Raw genomic sequence first — 19592 nt, 5'->3', positions numbered from 1 at the left:
CCAGAACCCAACACTTTGATGGGCACCAGGGGTATTGAGAAGAATGGGAAGCCTCACCCTTGAATCTTGATGTGGGGAGGGGGCGTATGGAGGGAACTGATATGAGGGTGAAAGCTCTCCATGGACTTCTGCCTTTGACCACTCTTATTGCCCGCCCCCACCCCCCCGGCCTCCCTGGTGAGCCCAGGGAGGCTTATTTTACCTGCAGGAAGCAGAGAAACATAGTGGCTATGAGGTTCAGTTAAACCTGAGTGAAGGCCCATCCTTACCACTTACTGATGGTGTTTCCTGGGCAAATGATTTGATCTCTAGAAGCCTAAGTTTCCTTATTGGTCGAATGGGGTAGTCTTGCCTTGCTCACAGCGTTATGAGGCTTTAAAAAGTCATTTAATTAATAATTATAAATTAATAAAGTCATTCCTTAGTCCTGACATATAATCAGTTCAGATATGGCAGTGTTGGTATTTTGGGTTCATCTGAGTCAGGTAAGGCAACCAGGCTGCCTCTGGAAAGTCCCACAGAATTGATCTGTATGCAACTATCTTGTGGAAAAGAGGCAGTGGGGTTAGTAGTTTGGTCCTCTCTACCCAGCTGCTGGGCTGAAAAGCAGATGCCATGGAAATGAGAGATTTAGTATGTAATCATCTCGCCTGGCAAGAAGCATCTCTGATTATGACCCCCCCCAAAACCCCAGCATGTGCACACAAGCTGCCATGCTTCCTGGGAGGGGCCATCCTCTGCTCCCAGCCTCTGAAGTGGTTTTGGGGGGAAGAACTGCTTTTTTTGCCATCAGCACGTACATCGCGTGGAGCAGAGGAGCCGGGATGCACTCGTAGGTTATGTGCTGGGAATGACAGTTTTACTGCTATGCTTAATTAGTTCTGCACACGTTGGAGAAATGGACCATGGCTCTAACAACAGCAGCATTGTTCCCCCACCTCTTACACCACTTCCCTTAAGCTTAATATTTAAAAAACTCAACATGTATATGCTTCAAAGGACCCATCTGTGTTCTCTGTTATTTGTAACTGTGTTTGGACGTAGAGTGACTATGAGAGGTCAAGTTCCTCTTGGGAAGGAGCTATTGGGACTTTCTGGTGCTGTAAGGGATGCAGGGTTGACCTGCCATGCTCCCCTCTCGCCACGCTGCCTCAGTGAGGCAGGCCCAGTAGGCAACATCTGTTGTGATACCTGCAGCTGTTCCGCAGGAGCCAAGACCTAGCTCTTCAGCAAAGAGGGATTCTAATGCTCCAGATGGCAGATGCTTCCAGACTGGAGGTTGATAGACATTCCCATGATACACAAGGATGTTAACAATAATGAATCTCAAAATGTTAGCCAGAGGCCTCGGCTCTGCACCACTGGTAAACTAGAAGATATTCTGCTTTTCACCTCTACCTGTGCTCTCAGCCTCCTTAATTAACACCATATCCCTGGAGGGCAGGACCAAGTCCAAGCTCCATAGTGTAGCATACAAGGTCTTCCCTCCCCTGCCCTGCTTGCTTCTCTAGCCTCATTTCCTTCCACTCTGTCCCCCGAGTCCCAGCACACACCAGCTCTTTCTTTCCTCTGTACTTTCTACAGGCTTTGCCTCAGAGTGGCATGCTCTGCCCCCTGCTTTCTCATCCTCTACTCACATTCCCATTCAGCGTGCCGGACTTGCTCTGGGGTCTTTTATGCACTACCTTTCCTGATCATCTCACCAGCCTCTGAGATCTTCATTTCCTTCTCTGAATACCTTCTGAACTTCACGTATTTTATCAATACATGTGTAATCTAGATGTCAGCTGGGGTCGACAAGCCCCTTGAGATCTGGGTAAGATTGAGCATTCTAGCTCTGCCTCTTTCAGTTTATAGAAAGTCCAGTGGCTTCCCAGGTTTGCTCAGGTGTCTCAGGTTCTTGTGGTCACCTTTGGCTTTGAAATCCTGCACTTAAACTCCAGTACTTAAAAGTTCAGTCTGAATTAGTTCAGTTTGTGGATGGACTCATCATCCCAAGAGATGTTTTTGTTCCCTCCTGGGTGAGTCCAGGCTTAGCTTTTTTTCTTTCTTCCCACCTACCACACAGTCATTATGGGCTTTGTTTGTGAACCAAATTTTGCTGAAAATGTCAGACGGAGGGGGCTTACTTTGGAGCAAGCAACGATCTAAGCCCATTTACAACAGAACCCGAGTGTTAAACTAGAGAGTCGACATAGATTCTCTCTGAATGGTGGGAAAAAGTACATGATCTCCATCCAGTTTTCTGATTTGATCAAATTCAGGGAGCTGTCCTGACTAGGGTGTGGAGGCAATAGTGGTCAGGGGTGGACAGGAGCAGGCTTGAGCTTTGTAGTGGCTTTTGACGGCTGTATGCAAACCATTCACCCTTTGCCATGTCCACTATCCTCACAGTCCTCAAGAACTCCTTCTCCATGTACCAGAAGGCTTGGCACAATGCTGCAGCCATTTGAACGATGTGCTGCTCCCATAAAAAGCGTAGCTAGCCACTGAGTCAGTGAAAAGAATCTGACCATGACAACCCAAGGAAAACCCGGAACTGTCTTAGTTAATCCAAAACCAGGGATGTTTCATTCCAGAGAGTGGAGCCCACAGATAACCCAAGTATAAGATCTCAGTCAGCCACAGATACTTGGATTGAGTAGTTTCTCTTCTGGAATGTTCCTAGGGAGATGATGAGCCCTGCTTGCCAAAGCCTATCTTGCCTCTTTGAAAATGTTCATCTCAGACTCTTGTGTATTGATTTTTGTCCAGTTCTCTCTGATACTTTAACCTAGACTCATCTATTTTCTTCTTGATTTATCCAATTATTTCTTGTGCCATAGCATGTTTCTTTTATGCCAGTGTCTAATCCCTTCATGAACCTGTGTTCACTGGAGAAGACAGAAAGGAAACTAACATATGGTGGCCGGACATTAAGCTATTTCAGATTTACAGCTATACCCAATGGTATAACTGTTAACTGTTGGGTATAACTGTAAATCATGATTCATCATTATTCCAAAGTTACAGGTAAGGAATTTGAATCTCAGAGAAGTTATGAGACTGCTCCAATGTCTTGTGTATGGAAAAACCTGTATTCTATCCATTACACCATGCTGCCTCACAGAGGACCAGACTGCCTACCTGATTTAAGGTTATATCTTTCCCATCCTATGCTTTGATTGCTTGCCTCTATAAAGTCCTTATCCTGTCCTAAAAATCTGCTGTGGTTCAGCCTAGGGTCAGCACAGTGGGGGCTCTCCAGCAACTCTGAAAGGAATGCATCTTTTCCCTCTTCATTGCTTTTTGCTTCCCTGCTCTTTGCAAATTCCACACTGTGGTAGAATACTGTGACCTGCATTACCCTACACTACTTAATACCATTGCTGTGACATCATCTTGGAACAAGTCCATAATCCTTTTCTAGGCCTATCTGTGGGCATAATGATTCCCAAAGACTCTGTCTGGTTTAAAAAGTCCAGCCCAAGGGAGGCCCAGATCTTCACCTGCAGAAGCTCTTCCATTGGATGAGTAATCAGATAACACTGACTTGAAGGACTTGCAGAACATTGTTTGCATTGGAAGCAGAACCAAGAGGTACTAAGATCCCACTGCTGGACCTCCTTGGCCAGATGGGCTAGCCACATCTGGTCCCCAAACACAGGCACTGGCACTGCTAGTATTTTCTACTCCGTTCTGTGCCTGTCTTTGTGGAGTGAATGTCCTCTCCAAATGAGATGAGGTAAATTAACCAAGGGACAAATCCTCGCAGCGAGGTGGGAAGTAATTCTCACTGCAACTTGTTGGGGGAAGAGCTAACCCCCTTCCTTCTCTCCCAGCTCCCAGTCAGGGAACTGGGCCAGCTTCTTTTTAACTATATAAATTTTACAGTCCCCTCACACCAGCTCATGTTCTCTGTTTACTCTACAACCATCTTTCTTGCCCAGCCAACAAGAAAAAGTTTAAAGTGATTGCCTGCTTATATCTAAAATGCTTCCAGACTGTAGACTTCTTTGGTGCTTACAGATTTGCATGGAAAGAGAAGGCTGAAAGTTTTATGACTTGAAAATTCAGACTTATCACTAGATCTAATGCTAGTCAGCTGAGGTTCCAGTGGCTTTTAAACACAGCTAAGTGGATTTCAGCTGAAAGATATAACTAAACATTTCATCATTTATTCATCTTTCAACTTTAATTATTGGAAACAGCCTGCTTAGTAATTCCCTGGACCAAAATTCTGACTTGAGGAGTCTTACCATTAACTCTTTGGTGAATGGGCCATAATATCTTTAGACACATTATGGATGGTGACTTTATTTCCCAAACCACCCAAAATGAGGTGTTTTATTTAAAGGGAGAGTGTGTGTTTGTCTTTAGGCTAACAAATTCCTGCCAGTTTTACAGGAAGAACGTATGATGTTATCCATCTACTGTGCAGATAAGTTGTACTTCAGCCTCAAAATAATGCCTTTGGAGACAGGTCATCAGGTGTTGAAATGTATGTGTGGGCAAGTGTTTCCAACCAACCTTAAGTTTTCATAGCAAATATGTTGGGTTCTGAGTGGTAGTAATTCACCTTCTCACCATTATAAATTGTCCTTTTCTTGATACTTACAACCCCAGATTATGGCAAACAGTTTTTATACCTATCAGAAGAGATGCACACACAAGGTTATCAGTTTAGAATCCTCTGAGGCCTTTATGTTCCATGCTTGATAGAATTAGAAATGACTGGCTTGACCCTATTAAAAAGTAAAAATACTTATCCCAGAGGGAAAAAAAATGAACTTTTGTTTTGTTTTGTTTTGTTTTGAGTCGAGGTCTCACTCTGTCACCCAGGCTGGAGTGCAATGGCATGATCTTAGCTCACTGCAACCTCTGCCTCCCGGGTTCAAGTGATTCTCCTGTCTCAGCTTCCCAAGTAGCTGGGATTACAGGTGCCCACCACCATGCCTGGCTAATTTTTGCGTTTTTAGCAGAGATGGGGCTTTGCCATGTTGAACTTTGTATTTTTAATCCACAAACATATTTCTTCATCAAAATTTTTCTCTCTGCTCAAAGGAAAACTTCACATTTTGCTGTTGGACTTTGCTGGGGTCATTACTTGCCTACATGTTTGTAATGGTTCCACCAAATTCTGTGACTGGCAACCTCCACACAATGTCTTGGATAGTTTCTTTTACCTCCTGCATGGTTGCAGTTCCTTCTTCCCACACACTGTTATTCTCCTGAGACTGAATGCATTATCCTGTTGCTTTTGCATTTTAGACTTCCAGGTCCTACCGCGAGGGTATCCGCTGCAGGCAGCGAGGCCAAAACACGCGGAGGGTCAACTACTGCTAACAACCGACGCAGCCAGAGCTTTAACAACTATGATAAATCCAAACCAGTCACCTCCCCACCCCCACCGCCAAGCAGCCACGAGAAAGGTGAGTCACCTTCTTGAGGAGCCTTTTTGATATTTTCCTTCAGAGCACATCTATCTAGTTCCTTTGGGTGAATTAGGTTGGGTCGTGAGGAGGGGTTGCATTTGTGTTGAGAATGGGTTACAAGGACATATTTGGGAGGCAGGAACTTTATTAGCCAGAGGTATTAATAAAGTGGGGGAAAATTTGTTATAGTCACTAGCAAAAATAATTTGCTATCTTTGTTTGGGTGGGGCCCCATAGACACCTGGCTATGGATAGAAGCAATATAGCCTTTGGAATTTGAAAATAAATTTTCATGGAATATGTTCCATATATTAAGTAGTTTTTCAGAAATGCAAGCTTCTTGGAGCATGCATTTTGTGGACTGTGATAAGCTTTTTTATCCATCAGAAATAATGTGAGGGGAGTTAGGAACAAGAGGTTTTTCACCCTTTGAAAAAGTCAGGAACGTGGATTGGCTCATTGAAGATCTTGGCTACATATAAGGAGTGGACAGCATTGCTCTAGGAGTTGTGATGATGTAACTTTTGCCATAAAAGGACATGGATTTTTTTTTTTTTACTATACACAGTACTGAGTTTTTAGGATGGAGAAAAATAGTGAATAGTCCCATGGGGGTCCTGCCCAAGGTAGTAAAACAAACCTTTGCTTGTTTCAGCCTCTATCTCTTGAGACATTGGAGAAACTGAGGTAGTTTCAAAGATTATTCCAAAAGAGGTAGAGCCTTCCTACATTCCCTCTAGGCAAAGTAGTCTAGACATCTTTAGGAAACATGTCCAGGTCTCCTGGAAGCATTTCCTACTTGGTGGTGTAGAAGATTCCTAGGGCTGTCTAGATGGTGTTTCTCTATTTCCCTGACATCCAGGAAAGCTGCCCCCTCACTCCCTAAAGTGCCCCAGGAGCATGGGCAGCCCTCCTACTGTGAATGAACTCAGAACCACTGCCATTTTCTCCTCTAACTCAGGGTCACTTGATTCAGTGGAACTGAGTTCCCCCAAGTGTTTGCTAATCACTCTGTCTTTTCCTCCCTACATATGGAGGAAATGTATACGGGGCTGACAGATGTGTATAGAAAAAGGCTTCCCAGCCAAAGCACTGGGAACTCTGCAAATGGCACTAACGCCTTCACCAGGATGTCTTAACCCATCAAGACTTTGTCAACCAGCCCTTAGTTTCTGCCTCAAGCAACCATTTTTACTCTTCTTTTCTCTCTCCTTTCCCACTTCCTTGCCCTCTTCTCTCCCACTTTCCTTTTCTTCACCATACCCGTGTGTTTTTTAAGTGTGCTTAGATTCCCAAAAATAATATATGCTTGTAAAATGGTACAAGTATCAGATAAAAGTTCTCCTGCATATTCTCCTTAGAGTACAAATATACACCATTCTATATATATCCGTCCAGAACTTTCACAATGCATTTATATATATATATACATATATATATGTGTGTGTATATATATATGTAATAGAAAGTTTTGTGTTTTTACATTGATGTGTAAAAGCTAGACTTTATGAGTACCTACCATGTGTCTTATTTTACCCCTATTTTACAAAAGATGAAACTAAAGCAAACAAAGGTTAAGTACTTGCTGAAGTCATATCAGAGATAGTGAGAGATAGAGTTGGATTTGAACCCAGGCACTTCAGTTTCAGAACCATGATTAATACTGTGCTTTCTCTGGAAGTGGGAAACAAATGCTTGAAGCTTCGCCTGTTGAGGGCTGCTTGGCTGGCACAGGAGGAGAAAGTTGGGAAGGTGTTAGGAAAATCCTGTGGTGGGCCTCTCCTCCTGGGCCAATCTGCCCTTGCCCTATGCTCATTTGGGGAGAAGCTATCATAAAAGAGTCTGAAAGATGGATGTGAGACTCAAGTCCAAAAAATTGAGAAAGGTAAAAGTTCCTGGTGGATTTAACAGGTGTAGAAGGATACTGTGCTCTACAGCTGCCTAGGGGTGTGCCCACCAATGCTAGGACAGCGACTGATCCGCCCCTGCCCTGGGCAAAGGCTCCCATATCTGCTCTGAGCAGCCTGAGAACAATGAGGCCCCTTAAAGGACCATGGTGCAAATTCCAGTAGAGGCAATGCCCCAGGGAAAGACTTTAGTGTCAGAAGAAAGAAAGGGAAGTCATACTTATTTATTTATTTAGAGATGGAGTTTTGCTCTTGTTGCCCAGGCTAGAGTGCGGTGGTGTGATCTTGGCTCACTACAACCTCCGCCTCCCGGGTTCAAGCGATTCTCCTGCCTCAGCCTCCCTACTAGCTGGGATTACAGGCATGTGCCACCACGCCCGGCTAATTTTATATTTTTAGTAGAGACGGAGTTTCACCACGTTGGTCAGGCTGGTCTCAAACTCCCAACCTCAGGTGATCCGCCCGCCTCTGCCTCCCAATGTGCTGGGATTACAGGCGTAAGCCACTGTGCCCAGCCATCATACTTATTTATTAAGTGCATATGATATGCCAGGAACTTTGATTTTCTTTTTTTTTTTTCTTTTTTTTGAGATGGGGTGTCACTCTGTCAATCAGGCTGGAGTGCAGTGGCACAGTCTTAGCTCAGCCTCCCAAGTGGCTGGGATTGCAAGTGTGCAACACCATGCCCAGCTAATATTTGTATTTTTAGTAGAGATAGGGTTTCACCATGTTGGCCAGGCTGGTCTGTAACTCCTGACCTCAAGTGATCTGCCCGCCTCGGCCTGCCAAAGTGCTGGGATTGCAGGTGTGAGCCACTGTGCCTGGCCTGATTTTCAGTATGGTACGTGATCTTTACAAATGTTCTGTGAGGTAAATACTGTTAACTCAATTTTACAGGCAGAGAGAATGAGGTTAATAGAGATTAAGTAACTTGCCCTCACTGGTAACTAGGCACTGGAATTGTATCCAGGTTCCACTCCAGGATTCAAACTCTGGTTTCATCCTGTCCTTGGGGAGGTCTGTTATGAGGATAAGGTACATGTGAGAGTGTTATGTGAGCTGTGACGCTGGAAAACTCCCGTGAGGATTCACAATGATAAAAATAACTGATGGTGGTCCCAGTCTGTAGAAGGGTGCATTTATTCTCTCTCCTACCCTGGGCTGTCCCAGGTTTTTTTTTTATACTAACTTTTTCAACCATCCTGAGGTAAAAAGCCAGTGGAAGTTTACTTTCAGAAACTTCTGCATTTTCTTCACCTTTTTCCTTGGTTTCTGTGTTCTCCCTTGAACCTGACCTGTTGATTGCAGGTCCTGAGGTAGCCAGCCCACATGCAGAGTGAAATAACCACCTGGGTAAGACACAGCAGGTACCTGGATGAAGTCACCTCTTGTCCTTCACGTTGAGAAGTTCTGTCTTGGGGAGGGACACTCTTGTGAACAGATATACCACAGTTTGTTGTGGTGGGTGCTGTAGCTGAGGTGTGGACTGTTTTCAGGTGAGGTAAAGTCCATGATGTAATCCCATCACCCCTGCTCCTTCATCCTTCACCGAAGCCTTCCTGTAAGTGAGTCAGACCTTGACTGGGTCGGGATCTGGCATTGCACTCTCAGGTGAGCCACTTCATAGACTACTTTTTCAAAAAGTAGTGGCAGAATACCTATAACATAAAATTAACCCTCTTCACCGTCTTAATCAATAATGTTAAGTATATTCACATTGTGGTACAGCCAATGCCTGGAACCTTTTCATCTTGCAAAATTGAAACTCGGTGCCCATTAAACAATAGCTCTCCTTCACCACCTCCCACCAGCAGTCCGTGGCAACCACTATTCTACTTTCTGTTTCTATGAGTGAGAACTCTAGATACCTCATGTGAATGAAATCACACAGCATTTGTCTTTTTGTGTATGGGACAGCTTCTGAAGAATTAAATAATTACTTATAAAGCACTTTAGAATACTGCTTGGAAAATAAACACTGAGAAAGTTTTATTTATCAAAATGTGATAATATATGCATAAAAATATGGAATAATACAAATAATGGGCATATTTCACTTAGCATAATGTCCCCAAGGGTCATCCATATCATAGCCTGCAATTCATGGACTTTCATGTGTGACCCCATTGACCTAAGAATTTCACTTTGAGGAATTGTTCTAATGACATCAGTAACTTAAATTAAAAATTCATTGTTCTGTCAATAAGTGACAAAAATATTTCAACATTTAGTCCCAATTTTTTAAAAATATTAAGAGGAATTAAAAATTGTAAAAGGCAACTTTTCAAAACCCATAGAGCACTTTATACTTTGTAGGGAAATCCTAAAGGATTTATCTTAAAATCATGCCCTCTCCTGCCATCATCACTGAATTTAGTTCTGGTTACACAGAACAACCCACTGAGATATGAAGCTAAAGAAAAGTGATAGTATATAATACTTCTTAGCTAGAAAAGGCCTAGAGACTCACATGAAATTCATTCACTTGTTCCATAAGGTGGTGGCCAAGTACATAGTTGATGTATAAAAAACAAAAATATTCCGGGACAGCAATTTAACCTGCTAGTTTTCCCAAAGACTGATCTCAGATTTTGTCTGTGAGGTTTGGAGGAAAGTCTGCAGAGCCTTTAGGAAAACCTGCAAGTTGTTTGTTGTATCATCATTGCCATCATGGTTAGATTTGCCTTGGATTTCGTTTTCTCACTCCTGCAAGCAGCAATGAGCCACAGCTGTGCCTGACCTGTGATATATGTGAGCAGATTTGCCAGTGAAAAGTCAGTGTCCAGAGATGGTCAAGGACGCAGGAAGACTACTCACTTCTATTGACTCCAAGTGGCCCTAGGGCTCCAGACGAGAATCACAAATTTTCAGGGGCAAGGAAATAGCTGTCTTTTAAAATAGTTGTGATATTATCTGTTTTCTCTTCCTGTCCTTTCACATCCTTTGAATGAATTAACACTGCCTGGGATCTAGTACATTTCTAAAGTATTTGGTCCATCTTATGAATTTGAAACATTTGGTATTCCTAGACTGACTTATGTGCATATAGAAGATACTCTCTTCTGAATAATACGGTTTTCTTCATTTTACAGAAAGCACATCTTTATTTTCATTACAAAAATAATGGAAAATATTCAAACAACATAGAAATGTATTAAAAGACAAAGAACCCTACATAGCCCCACCTCCTAGATAAGCCATTGTTTATCACTTTGTTTATATTATTCCATATTTTATGCACATATGATCACATTTTGATAGATAAAATTTTCTTAGTGTTTATTTTCCAAATAGTATTCTAAAGTGCTTTATAAGTAATTATTCTTCAGAAGCTCTGTATCCGTACACACACTGATATTACTTTCAAAATCTTTTAAATGAAATCATGAAGTCATGGACAGCCTTTCTCATCTATGCATATAGGTCATTCTTTCTTCCTAATAGTCACATAATATTCCATTGTATGGATTTACCACAATATCGTTTAATCACTTGCATTTATGTTGTTTCCAATTTTTTGATGTTTTAAATAGTACTGAAATTAACATCCTTGTATGTTTTTTACATGTATATAACCATTTCAGTAGAATTGCTGTATCAAAGGGTATGCATAGTTTCCTTAATACTTCCAAAGTTTGCTCCCAAAAGATTATACCTATTTATATTCCCATCAACAAGATATGAGAGGGCTACTTTCTCTACATACTTGATAGCACTTTTATCACTGTCTTCAGCAAAAAATACTTTCATTCTTTTGAAATGAGGCAAATTATTTTAAGAAGCTGAAATAAGACCATTTGATAAAAATTGGACTTGTTTACTGACACTGCTTTGACAACCAGTTGCCTTAACATAGTACAAAAAGCACTTGAGTTTGAGATCAAACTTTCTACTCTCAAGATACTTCTCCAGCCTCAGCTTCCCCTCTGTGAGTCTGAGGTCCTCCACTAAACCACTATGGGGTGTGAATGAATTCTTCAATTGGCACTGGCTATTGTGCCTCATCTCATGGGAGCACCATCCATGCTTTCTGGTGGGTTTCCTCCTCTGGTCTTTGTTCTGTGTCATTCCCTTCCTCTTTGTTCACTCCTTCTCATGAGCAGAAGAGGAGAGCCAGACATGGCTCGAGACAGAATTTTATAACCTTCAGCACTATGTCATGTCTGAGTAACTTTGGGGCCATTGATTTAGAATCTCTATAAACATGTCACTTTATGGTTGGCAAACCAAGTTATTTATCTGAGCTAGTGATTAGGAGATGTAACCATGGAAAAGTTGCCCATGTCCTGCTATTAACCAGGATTCTGACATAAAATTACAGGTTAGACTAGATGAAATTAATTCAGTCGTCCAAGTCATGCAGACAAAAATACGATTGGGGTGGCCTGTTTCAGGTTACTTTCTTCATTTGTTCATTTCATCATCATTTATAGAGCACTTACTATCTGTCCGGCACTGGACTGGTTGTCGTGACAGGCAGAATTGAGACACAGACTCTGCTTCCCAGGGACTCACAGTCTCAGGGAGGAATGATGCTCACGTGTTCTATAATAGAGAGATGCTCAAAGTTGTGAGGAAAAAGATGAACGTAGCTGGTAAGACTCAGGGAGGACTTCTGAGAAATGATATCATTTGTATTGATTTCCATTTCAAAATTTTTGCTTAGAGAAAAGGAAAAGAAGGCTGGGAAGGAATGACTCATCCTACGCTTCCTGATCTGGGTGTTAATCTGACAGCAAATCTGCTGGGTTCACTGTGTTATTCAACTCATATTCTATGGAGGGCTTGTAGAGCATAAACTTCTGCAAGATCATTTCTGTGATGGGGTAGGGCCTCCCTTGGTCATCAAGGGATCTTTGTCATTGCTGGAGCTATTATCCCAGGCCAGGGAGAGCTTAGGTGTCGTTGGTTAGAGTGGGTGATAGCCATCTCTTTTTGGGAATCAGCTGTGATGTTATTATGACCTTCTAGCTAGAATCCATAGTTGTCAAAGAGCTTAGAAAGCCAACCTAGAGGTGTGAACCAAGGTGGCATCATTGAATTTAAAGAATTCTCTGGGATATTGCCTGGAATGGAACTCAATGACCAGTTAGACCACCTGTTGAGGCTAAGCAGGCAGGATGGATTAGATGCTGCCAAATTTAGGGACTTCACAGATCACTGGAGGAATAAACAAGAAGTTGTGCCAAGGTCTTGGGGCCAGTGTTCAGTTATCTCAGGAGAGGAGTTTTGGGGCTTTGCAATCAAAGAGAAAGCAAGTACTGTGAAGGCAGACCACTGCGTTTGAGTATTGGCTCTGCCGCTTCCTAAAAGTATGGCTTTGGGCAAATGTCATGGTCACCAATGCATCTGCTCAGGATGACCCTCAAAAGACCATCACAGGCCATGCTTAGCACCATTCTAGTGCTGTACCCCTGCATCCCCAGGTAACAGCTCAGGTGTGAGGGAATAAGACTTGAATAGGGCAGGTGCACAAGTCCGTCCAGCTTAAAAGTCGCATACCCCAAGGGAGTATATAACAGCCCCATAAGTATAAATTCTAGGGTTCTCACAAGGATTAGCCCCAATCAATTGTCATAGAACTCAGAGAAGCTCAAAATAATGGTATCCTCAAGAAGTATTTATACCTCATTTATGGTTTTTCCCATCCAGATGTGTCATTTTTACCATAAGAAATGTGCTTAGTAATATAGTGGGCATTCTATCTTTATCATATTTCCAGGGGAACAGTTAGCAGGTTAATCCAAGGTCGAATTCTCATCCAAAAGAGGAAAAGGTTTTGTTAATCCTTTTCCAGAAGCAAGTTATCTTACCTCTCAGAGATTCAGTTGATTTATCTTTGAAGTGGCAACAGGCTTCTATAGCCCTAATGATGGGAGAAAGTTAGATGTGAAGCAGTCTTTCTCATTTTTTGCATAACCCAATTGAAACTCTAGACTGTTGTCTCTCGAGGTGTGATTCATGGGCCATCTCATCATCCCTTGAGGTAACTGCTAAAAAGACAAATCCCCAGGCATTACAAATTGAGTCCTTCTAATTCATATTTTTGAATAAAAGCCTAGAAGTTTAGATTTCACCCCCATGAGACCTTAAGGCACTGCAGCTTGAGAACCCTAGTTTTAGCAGGACTTCTTGGTTACCTTTAGAAGAGAACACCACCAGCCAGGCACGATGACTCACACCTGTAATCCCAGAACTTTGGGAGGCTGAGGCAGGAGGATTAATTGAGGTCTGGAGTTTTAGACCAGCCTGGCCAACACAGCAAAACTCTGTCTCTAATAAAAATACAAAAATTAGCTGGGTGTGGTGGTGCACGCCTGTAGTCCCAGTTTTGCGGGAGGCTGAGGCAGGAGAGTTGCTTGAATCCGGGAAGCAGAGGTTGCAGTGAGCCGAGATCACACCACTGCACTCCATCCTAGGCAACAGAGTGAGAAAAGAGAACACTCCCTTTTAATTGCCCTGTAGTTCTCAGCAACTACTTTGTAGTACATTGTTATGGGGAATGGAGGTAATATAGTAAGACACTCAGACAGATGCCTAGCACATAGGAGATTAATAAATGGGGAATCATTGAAATGTATGTATACATTTTGTCATATACATATTTAAATTTATTCTCAGAACCCACAACTTATACTGGGTAGACTTAGCTACTTGCATAGGTCTTATTTTCTTTTGGCTTTATGCTATTGCCTCACTAACCTTTAGCAAAGTTCTTTCTTGCATTTTTCATTTTTACATTTTCATTGCGGTCTTGTTTCTGCTGAGCTAATAGATTCTTCCTTAGACTGGAGATATTAAAAAGTGTCCCTTTGGGGTCTAAATAGGGGAGCAGAGGGAATACAAGACAAAGAGGTGCTCTGAGGAAGAAGTTGGCTCACCTTGCCCTAGCTGGAGAATCACCTTTTGGCTCTTTGTCTCCTTGGCACTTGCAGAGCTTGGTGGTACTTTATGTGGAGGAGAGCACTATTAAAGCTGCCTAGAGAGGCACCTGAGTGATGTGCCCAACTGCCCTTATTCCACCCTAGCTTTTGTCCTTAACCTCAAGCATTACGGTCAAACATCAAGATGAAAGAAATTGTATCTGGTGCAGTCTCTTTCGCCCCCTTTGGGAGTCATTTTCTTGATCTACTGTGTAATTTAAAAGAGCCTTCAGAAGAGGAGACACAAAAATCCCTCTAATGTGTGAAACTAATAACCTTTAATGCTGAAGCCATCCTTTTTTCACAGAGAAGAATTTCACCTTGTTTGTTTTCCTCTAAATATGGATACATTTCAAAACCAATGTGTGAACTTACGGTTCTGCTATATATCCTTTCTCTAAAATACAATAAACCTGGCTTTTTGTAACAGAGGGAGTAGAGAAAAAGAGAAAATCATTTGGAAAGATGAAAGATCTATTTGATTAGTCTTGTCTCAGGAATTGAAAATGACTAGTTGATGTTCATCCGATCTTCAGATGATAAATCTCAGCATTTCTCTTGCTTCCATCTGTTACGTGGAAACTGTCACACATACATGAATTCAGTTTCATTTCAAGGATCATTGGAGGGGGAAGTATTTACATTTCTGGGTGCTTTCATAATAGTCATTTTTATCAAGCTCTCATCTGCAGTCAGGGCTTAGTTTAGTCATTCCTTAGTTTAAGGTCCTCTTTAAAAAGTTTATTTTCTCCAAGTTTAGGTATGTGACAGTGTTCAACAGCATGAGAAGATACATACATTTTGGGATAAATGAAGCTAACATTTCTGTGAGCATATGTAGCCCATGTTCACAATGTGAAGTGCAAGCATGGAGTGCTGGTCAGAATGAGGAGAGAGACACTGAACAGTAAAGCCTGGCAGCTCATGTAGCTGCAACTACTTACTGAGGAGTTTCTTGTGAATGTGCACTTGGCCGCCTCTCTGGCCGAGGACATGACATCCTCAGGCTTCAGTGACTCTCGCAAATAAAGCGCTTGTTTCTTAGCTGCAGCTTGCCGTTGTGATTCCATCAATGTGTGCATTTCATTAGGATACCAGTGTGTAGCCCACGTGCCAGGGATCCATCTTCTCCTGATGAAGGTGGCAGGGGGTTGCAATGAGAATATGTGAGACAATGGTCATGGTATATCTACTTGGTGGTGAGAGTGACACATGGGCCATTTGCTGGTGTCACGCCCTGTGGATGAATGGTCATGCTACATGGTGGTTTGTGCCAAGGCCTCATGGACACAGTTCACATTCTTAATGTCCTAGGAGCTCCTGCCATGATTCCTTAGCAGCAGTTAGGCTAGTTTTTATGATGGCAAGTCTCCCCAAACTTTGTGGACAATGCACAGATAACAACTGCTGATGGAATTCAGTGGCCTGGCCTGCTTCCTTCATAAGAGCAAAGGTAAAGGCGGCCTCTTAACATCTAATGCTCCCTTTGCCTTTTTCAGAGTTGGAGAATCACAGCATTCTTCTGAAATGTGGAGTGGGAAATCTAAATGTGGAGTGGGGAAGCTATAATTATATAGCTTGGAAAAAGAAAAGTTTAAGAAAAAAAAAAAGGCCTTTGGCTCCAGGACAGCCTAGGACTGTAAGTCACTGCTGCCCCCTACTGCCCAAGTTTTGTGTGTGTTTCCTAGAGGATCCTTGGTTTCTAGCCTGGCATTCTCAGGCACTGTGCTTGGGAGGATAATGACTTGCAGACTGTCTAAATGCTTTCTTCCAGACAGGGCCTCCCCACATTTGTTTCCTCAGTTTAGGAGAATGTATGTGAAGTGGAGAAAACCCACAGTGTGGGTGTGATCAGGTTCATGTGGCCTAGTGGAAAGACCTTCTCTTGAGTGGTGAGGAACTGACAGCAGGCCCGAGCTAAAATTGGTCTTCACAAAGCCGTCCACCCACTCACATGGGCAGGCAGCCAGCTGGTGGATACAAGGATCAGGTTTAGCCCTAAGGAGAAGGATTTTTGAAGGCACTAGTTGATTTTTGCTGCAAAAAGGTTATGCTAGATTTGGTTCCATTTTTAAGAGGCAAATAATTCTAAACCAGACTGTATAGTGTGGAATAAATGATTCTCTCCCTTATTTGTTATACATTCATGTACTTGGAATTCAGTCCTTCATATATTCATGTGTCTGAGGTTATTTATTGAATGTCTTCTATGTACCAAGCATTATGCCAGTCACTGAGTATTCAAAAGTGAAAAAGCAGATAATTTCTGCCTGCATGGAACTTAAAGTCTGATGGAAGAGACGTAAACAAATGCAAACAGTATCATTACATTTTGTGGTAACTGCTCTTATAAAAAAAAAAGAGGGGTACTATGAGTGAACTTAATTCTCTGGATTAGGTAGAAACTTAATTCTCTGGACTAGGTACAACCTCTTCAGGGTGAGACCCATAGCCAAAGTTTGCAGGGTCCATTGTGCCCACATTCTCCCACAAAATGGTTGGAAATAAAGGATGTTTTTGAAAACAGTTTTATGGACAGAAACCAGTTCCCTTGCACAAATGAAGATCTATATCCTGAACTAGCTTTTTTCTTCTCTCTCTGGTCATAGGGAGTAAAAGTAAAAAAAATACAGGGAGGCAAACTTTGGCTCCATATGTGTATTGTAAAAAGAACTTTTCACATTTGTCTTCTCACAGTTGAATAGGCTCTCTTGAGAGCAGTGAGTTCCCTGACCCCAGAGGTATTCAAATAGAGGCTGTATCATCACTTGCTAGGGATGCTACAGGTGAGGTTTCTTATAATAGCAGGTAGGTTGGAATAGATTTTCTCTAAGATTGCTTGCAAATCTAGCATTTGATTACCCCAGGCAAGGGCAAAGTTCGTGTGATTTGTTCTGGAAGAGTCTCCTCCACCTCAGTAATTTCACACATATCCCCACAGTTTATTAGAGTTCCCAAAACCCCGCCTTTGGATTGGTTCCCTTAAAAGTATTCATTCATTCCAAAAATGCACTTTATTTTTGAGGGTGCTACTTGTACTCTAGGATTCATTTGTATGCTGGAAAAAGGCTGCATCTTATGTGGATATGCCTGTGTGCATTTGTGATGACTTCTTTTACTCCATTTACATTCTTGAGAATATTTCTCCCTTAACTTCACTTAAATTGTCTTGAACTTGCCAATTTCATGCTCAGAGGCCATCAGAGAGTTCACAGGCAAGGATGGGTGCCACACAGAAGAAATCATGGCTACTTCATGAGAAGTCGTATGTGTGGTTTCCACCACTTAACACTTGGATAATTCCTTGCCCTCATCTAAGAGCCAGATAGGAATGTTCATGCAAATTATTTTTTTAAAAATCTATTTCACTGATATGCTGTAGGGGGCAGTATTCATTAAGGAAAACCAGGGAGAGAGTCCAGGAAGAGCCAGTAATTTCGACCTTGTAGGGAAGAAACTGAGCCTTATTTTTAACTATTTCTGTATACTAGAGACTCATTCAGTCTGTCCTGTTGTTCATGCATGAATGAGGCTCTGACCTTCAGTAATGAACCTTCTTAGGGGGCCAGGATTAATTTGGCTTATGTTAAATTCATCTGGCTTGGAGTGAAAACCAGTGAATACCTGTGAGGGAGAGGGACTTTTCCATATAGGACATATGTGCTAGGGCAAGGATTCTTACCTAGGTCACCTGACTCCAAGCTTTTGCTCTTTTAGCCACAATTTGAACCATTTCAGGCTCATACCTGCCAACACAAGTAGTGTTTACCTCCCCCAGAACATCTTCAAACCTGTTACTGCCTAGGAAATAGTTAATAATAAAACTTGCGGGAGCAAACCTTTTTTTGGACCCTCTCACCTTGATAAGTTTGGTGAAACAAATGCCTTACTCACCCCTATCTTCCCAGCCCCTCAAAATGAATGGTTTCAAATCATAGCCATGTATGATTTCTTACAAGCCCAAGGCTGATGGGACAGTCTTGCTAAGGTGCACCAGCTTCAGGGGGTCTCAGCTGGGCCTGCTCCTATGTCTGAGGGCATCTGGCACATTGACTGTCTGCTGGCTGATCTGTAATGGCCTCAGGTGAGACAACTCAGGTTTCTCTACATGGTCTTTCATCTCCTAGCAGTCTGGTCTAAGCTATTCTTCTGGTGGTAGGTGAGTTCCAAGGCAGAGAGTTGAAATGTACAAGGCCCTTTGAGGCCTAAGCTCTGAAAGAGGACACCGGTTTTTGTCTTCATTCTGTTGGCCAAACCTAGTCACATGACCTGCCCAAATTCTTGTGATTGGGAAATAGATTCCACCTACTGAAGGAGGAGCTGCAGAGTCACATTGCAAAGCGTACATGGCACAGAGAGGGGTGGACACTAGGGGCTGTTTTTGTAATCAATCTACCACAATAAACAGGTTGCACCCAGTGAATGTGTGTTGATGGATTGATTTCAGTTGTCAAGGTAATAGTCTGTTTCCACTGTAGTTGCATGAAAATGAGAATGCACTGAGCTCATTTAAGATGTACTAAGACATACTTGCAGTTTCCTATAAGTTTTTTTTTTTTTTTTTTTGAGACGGAGTCTCGCTCTGTCACCCAGGCTGGAGTGCAGTGGCGCGATCTCGGCTCACTGCAAGCTCCGCCTCCCGGGTTCAGGCCATTCTCCTGCCTCAGCCTCTACGAGTAGCTGGGCCGCCCGCCACCAGGCCCGGCTAATTTTTTGTATTTTTAGTAGAGATGGGGCTTCACCGTGGTCTCCGTCTCCTGACCTCGTGATCCGCCCGCCTCAGCCTCCCACAGTGCTGGGATTACAAGCGTGAGCCACCGCGCCCGGCCTGCAGTTTCCTGTAAGTTATGGGGGCATGTAGCTCTAAGAACTCACGGGCGAGTGCAGCCAAAGCATCCTTGGCTACCCCAGTCCCATAGAAGGTGTCTCTAAGAAGCAGACGCTGGCAGGTCGGTGAAGGGTTACAAGCACCACTTGCTTTATGAGGCCCCTGTGGCCCAGGAAAGAAGGTAGGAACCAGCTGTTAAAGTAGAACTCTGCAAAACAGGTCTTACTCCACTTGAGCCTGTCCTCCAGCCTTTGGGATTCTTGGTATTCACAGGCCTACACTTCTCTGCTTTCTCTTTCCCACACCAACTGGCAAAAGTTGTTGTGTGATGAAGATGATCCAAATGTCAGACTTGGGCTCAGGACACCTGGGGTCTGGTCCCTGCAACTCTGCTTGATGGCTGTGTGGCTTTGATGGGTCATTTAACACCTCTGAACTTCACATTCCTCAGCTCTAAAATGGAAATGAGGATAGCGCCAACCACATAAAGTTATTGTATGGTTTCCATGAGATGAAACAT

At 42.8% G+C, this 19592-nt stretch overlaps 1 protein-coding gene across 3 annotated transcripts in view; it reads left to right on the top strand.

The window, feature by feature from the left end:
* Window positions 1-19592, top strand: part of NAV2 (neuron navigator 2) — a 780691-nt gene that overhangs the window by 545990 nt on the left and 215109 nt on the right. For all 3 annotated transcript variants that reach the window (XM_032166418.3, XM_032166417.2, XM_058424471.1), the window contains one exon: window positions 5251-5411. In XM_032166418.3, the coding sequence (XP_032022309.1) occupies window positions 5251-5411 (161 nt within the window). The remainder of the gene's footprint in view (window positions 1-5250; window positions 5412-19592) is intronic.

Source organism: Hylobates moloch, unplaced genomic scaffold (assembly GCF_009828535.3).
Source record: "Hylobates moloch isolate HMO894 unplaced genomic scaffold, HMol_V3 SCAFFOLD_11, whole genome shotgun sequence".
NCBI classification, from domain to species: domain Eukaryota; kingdom Metazoa; phylum Chordata; class Mammalia; order Primates; family Hylobatidae; genus Hylobates; species Hylobates moloch.
Note: the sequence above shows the minus strand (reverse complement) of the source record. Positions and strands in the feature narration are given on the sequence as shown.